The sequence below is a fragment of the Monopterus albus genome, unplaced genomic scaffold, assembly GCF_001952655.1.
Source record: "Monopterus albus unplaced genomic scaffold, M_albus_1.0 scaffold303.1, whole genome shotgun sequence".
In the NCBI taxonomy this organism is placed as follows: Eukaryota; Metazoa; Chordata; class Actinopteri; order Synbranchiformes; family Synbranchidae; genus Monopterus; species Monopterus albus.
In genome coordinates this window covers 385,831-390,682 of record NW_018128183.1, presented here as the reverse complement: position 1 = coordinate 390,682, position 4,852 = coordinate 385,831, and the positions used below count along the sequence as shown (strand labels likewise).

Here is a 4,852-nt window from a genome sequence, read left to right as displayed (position 1 = left end):
TCAGTTTCACAAGTGTGTCATATTGATTGGCCTCAAATAAATAAAATTACACAACTTAAACTGAAATTCAAGGTGAGCACAGAGGAATTTTCTCCCCTTAAACAGATGGATTGTGAAAACAGCTTTCTAGTGTCCAACTCCGCACAGTAAAGGTCAAACATCGAAGTCTAGTGACAAAAAAAAAGCACAGTTTTGAGTTGAGGGAGACTTAAAATGTGACCCCTTACAGGCAGTATAATAAAATATACTGGAGCAAGTTTTCCTCCACTAGAATTAAATCCCAGAGTGTGGAAAAAAACAGCAATTATGATGGAATTAGGAGTTCCCATTCAAATGAAGTTAACTGTCTGTTGTGATGAGGGGTGAAAGACTTATTTAGAGGAGGGGAGGGGGGGGAGGGGGGGAGGACAGGGGTCATGACTGGGCTTGCTGGCTTTGGCAGCTCAAAAAGGTGCGTCTGTGCCAGTGTGCTTGATCACCTCATGTCAAACTCCCTCTGGCTCCCAACTTGAAAAAAATACCCCAAATCAAAGAGCATCATGGAGCAAGAAAAAAGATGCACCCGCACAAATCTCAAAACAGCATAAAGAGAAATATGTCAAAACATCATCTTTTTCTAGAAGAAACAGGCACAAAAGAACAAGGGGGATGAGGGGGGTACATGAGAGTGCAGATAAAATTACCTCCGGAGTGCATGTGCTGCAGGTGGGAGACGCACACTAGCAGCCGATTAGCACCACATCTCCTAGAGCAGTGCACAAGTGTCCTTGGATGTCCCCAATTTTTTTTCCTTACTTTATTTGATGTTATCATCATTGACTTGGAATAGGGCTAGCTTAATATTTGTATAGGTCCTTTCTCAAAAACAATTTCATCACTGAGCTGGGGATTGAGGAGCAACAATAATGCACCTCATTGTGTAAGCCCGTCTCAATAGATGCTTTCTTGCTCAAAATCCTGACGACAGTTTCAGAAACAATGTCAGTTTGGTTTCAGAGACAATGTTGTTAGTTGGCCAATGTATTTTCAAGGGCACAGTGGTTGTGATGATGATGTTCGAGGCTCTCTTATTACTTCAGAGTGAGATAAAGCACACACAAGTGCCTGTAGCTGGCTTTGTGATTAAAGGTATCTGGGTTCCATTAGCCAGGCATTATGATCATCCAAGGTTACATAAGGCTGATGATTTGCATAAAAAAAGACAGCTTTTTAATTGTAACAGTCAGCACATACACTTAACACCAACACACTGGTATGCATCTCATATCCAAAGTCCCACCTAACAAATGTCTGCCTTTGTGTGTGTTTTCCACTCTACTGTGTGTGTACACATCCCCCAAAAAGACTTCAAAACAAGAAAAAAGGAAAAACATGCAACAAAAATACCTTCGTCTCGAGGCTTGTTCATTGAAGATTCATCGTGTTTTTTTGTGAGCGGACCTAGGGTTAAGAAAAAAAGGGGGGAAAAAGAGAAAAGAGAAAATTCAAAAAAGATTACTGGCAAAAACGGAAAAAAAAAGAATATCAAAAAAAGAAAAGAAGCAAGAGCAAAAAGGACAAATCAGCAAGAGTTCATGTTTGCTCATTGTTTTCCTTTTTCTTAAAAAGAGTATAAAAGCAAAAACAAAAGGCATCACAGACACAGATTTATCACAAGAAAAGACACAAGATCAAAGAAAACTGTTTTTGGAAGTGATTTCCTTCTCTCCCCCTGCAGAGGAAAACAGCTGCCATTATTTATGCTCTCTCGCCTTTATACCCTCTTGCTTCCCTGAGTCTAACCTCTGTGGCAGCTGGCTGGGTGGGTGGTGGGCTGTAGGTGAGGGGTGGGGGAGGGTGGTGTAGGGAGTGGGGGGAGGATGTGGCGTAATAAAATCTCTGCAGTTTGAAGAACAGGACCCAGCCCTTTTCCTCCCACCAAGTGAGCACAAAAAGAGACAATTAAAAAAAGGACAGGCAAAGAAGAGGACACCTATGGGAAAAGCAGTGGGTTTGGGTCCTGATGCTCAAACCCCCAAACCTTTAACTGTGACATTTAAGCAGTGAAAGCACACAACATTTTAAAGTCAGTTAGACAGTTTTAGACAGACACACACACACAAAGATGCCTTTGATTAGACGGCAACTAGTAAGCACACAGACAGTGCCCTTGTAAAACTAAAAAGGCATATTAACCATGTTTCACATAAAACAGGACCACAGGTGCTTCTGTGTCTTGAAGTGTGTAAACGTCAGTGAGTGTGTGCGTGTGTGTTTTGTCATTATTTAGCAGGTAAACCAGAGAACTATTCCCCAGGTAAATAATTACACAGCACAACAGCAGTGTGTCAATTTGAAATGACAAGTAAGCGTGACGCTAATTGCGCAGAGGAGAGCAGCTAAAAGGTGAATGTAATTTGATCCCCTTTCTGGCCACTGGCTGCTTTTGGTAAGAAAAGAGAGGTGGAGAGAAAAGGAAAGAGCAGGAGAGATACACACAGAGAGAAATTGCCACTTCTTTCCCTTCCATCATCATCTCTGAACTTTTTTTTTTATTATTTTTTGTTGATGAACTACTTGGTCCACATTCAAGGAACCGGATTGTGAACAAACTGTCATTAGGCTTTGTTAAGTATTCCTCGACTTCTCCTCACAGACCCATAATCAGGAAGGGTAGCCTTTAGAAGAATGCTACAAAAACAGCTTTGATCTGGGTCCTATTTCATCATCCTCTCTCTTGGAATTGTTCCTTGATGTTTCATTCATATACAGGTATCACTGAAAAAAGAAATCATATTTCTGGTTGTAACAAAATCTATTTCAATGTACTATTCACCGGCACTTTCAAGACGTGTACCCACAGCTTTCAGGCTGAGTACTCTCCACCTTGCATTGCTTTCACTTTCATCTGATTAATCCACTTTGGAGACTGCAATTTTGTTTGTATTTGTGAAAAAAAAACCACTTACTTAAAAACATAACAGTAACTAATGAACTGGAAAGGTCTGTTCTTTTTATGGTGTTGTACAGAACAGGAAATACAGGCATATACAGCCTTTAAGATATACATTTAGGATGGCTGAATATCTGTTATTCATCCAGGAGACATGAATGGGCAGCCTCTAAAGGACCTCTAACACAGGAATTCCAAAATAAAAGCACCTAAAAACTTCATATACAATGAAGGCAGGATATAAGATGTACGTAAAGAAAACGGGCTGAAAGCTAGTAAGCGCACCTTATGTCAATCTTTGGTGCTTTCAAGTATAAAAAGCAGACTCTTTCAGGAAGTCAGTGTTGCTAAAGTTATTTTTTTCATATTTCATATTCATATGTGTTTTTGTTACTACTTAGTCTAAATGGCTAGGACCTGTTGAAATCAGATGTATAAACTACCAAATGGTTTTGCCAAACACAGTATGTTTAAAAGAAAATGTAATTACTGCATATTTATGTACAAGGTTCTACAATTCAGGACGCTTTATGATCTTATAAACACAGATTTCATAGAAGGGCTGGTTGGGGTAAATGGTAGGTATAAGCACAAACTTTGGACACCAGAGATGGGGGTTATTTAAACTGCACAGATTCTGTCTTGATAGTTTTTAAGCTAAAACAAGACAACAGTGTTGCCATGATCTTAACCAAGTGGTTGACCATAAATAACATCAATCATGCTTGAGTTGCAATGATTGAATGCTGTAGTGGAAATTAATGAAACACTAAGTTGGCAGTGAAGGTTCTGCTGATACACTTAGCTGGCAGTTTATTTGGTACACTTAGCAAAAACTAATGCGATAAATCCTTCATGAAGGTGACGGTGGCTTTGTTCAAACTGTTTCAGGGAGGTGTTGGTTCAGCTGTGTGACTATTTTTACATCTGTGCTGTTGTTGAATTGTGCTGCGTTATACTGGCAGATATTTCTGTTATTTTCTCCTTCCCTTAGTTATGCTGCTATAAGCCTAGGCTGAGGGTTGTCCCAGGATGCTCTGAGCTCCTCTCCTCACATCTATATGCCACCATTACACATCACTAACTTTGTGTCTCCTCTCTCTCTCCCTGTACCTTTCTGCTGGTTACCCTGGCTCTGGCGCTCTGTCTCTGATGAGCAGTCACCGGCCACATCAACCTGACCATTGTTTAATTGTTTGTTGTGTCTCGTTGCTTTTCTTCTTTTCTCTCTCCTCTATCCACTCACCCCAAACAGTCGAGGCAGAAGGCCGCCCACCAAGAGTCGGGGTCTGTCTGAGGTTTCTTCTGTTAAAGGGAGTTTCTCCTCCACGCCGTTAGGTTTTTCTTCTGTCATAATAATAAGAGTACGGTCTAGACCTTACTGTGTAAAGTGCCCTGAGGTGACTTTTGTCTTGATTAGGTACTATATAAATAAAATTTAACTGAACTGAATTTACATCTCAGGCTAAGTTCAATAACAGAAATACCCTTCTGTTTAATGCAACACAGTTTAACAACAGCACAGCTGCCAAAATGATCACACAGCTGAATCAACACCCATCTGAAACAGCTTGAAGAAAACCTGAATATTACCACCTTCATAAAGGGAGGATAGCAGGACTATTACATCTGGCTACATTAGTTTTTGCTAGGTGTCCCTAATAAACCGATCGTTTTAGCTTTTCGTTGAAACACATGGGAGTAAAAGCCACATAATCCACAGCACCTTTTTAGCAGATTGTTACACATTATTAGCTAGATCAACAGCTGCACATAGCACAATACAACTAAAAAGACATGAATGATTGATGGCCATCAACATTTACTAAAAAGTTTATCCAGTGGTAGAAAGTTTAAATACTAAGCTGCCTATCAAAGAAATAAGAGTAACTTTTTTGCAGGGGGGGGGGGGGGGGAGGG

General features: G+C 40.3%; 1 protein-coding gene across 1 annotated transcript in view; it reads right to left on the bottom strand.

Annotated features, from left to right (window-relative positions):
* The window catches only part of nlgn2a (neuroligin 2a), a 186,585-nt gene that overhangs the window by 86,409 nt on the left and 95,324 nt on the right, over window positions 1–4,852 (bottom strand). The window contains exon 3 of the mRNA XM_020623522.1: window positions 1,387–1,440. Coding sequence (XP_020479178.1) covers window positions 1,387–1,440 — 54 coding nt within the window. The remainder of the gene's footprint in view (window positions 1–1,386; window positions 1,441–4,852) is intronic.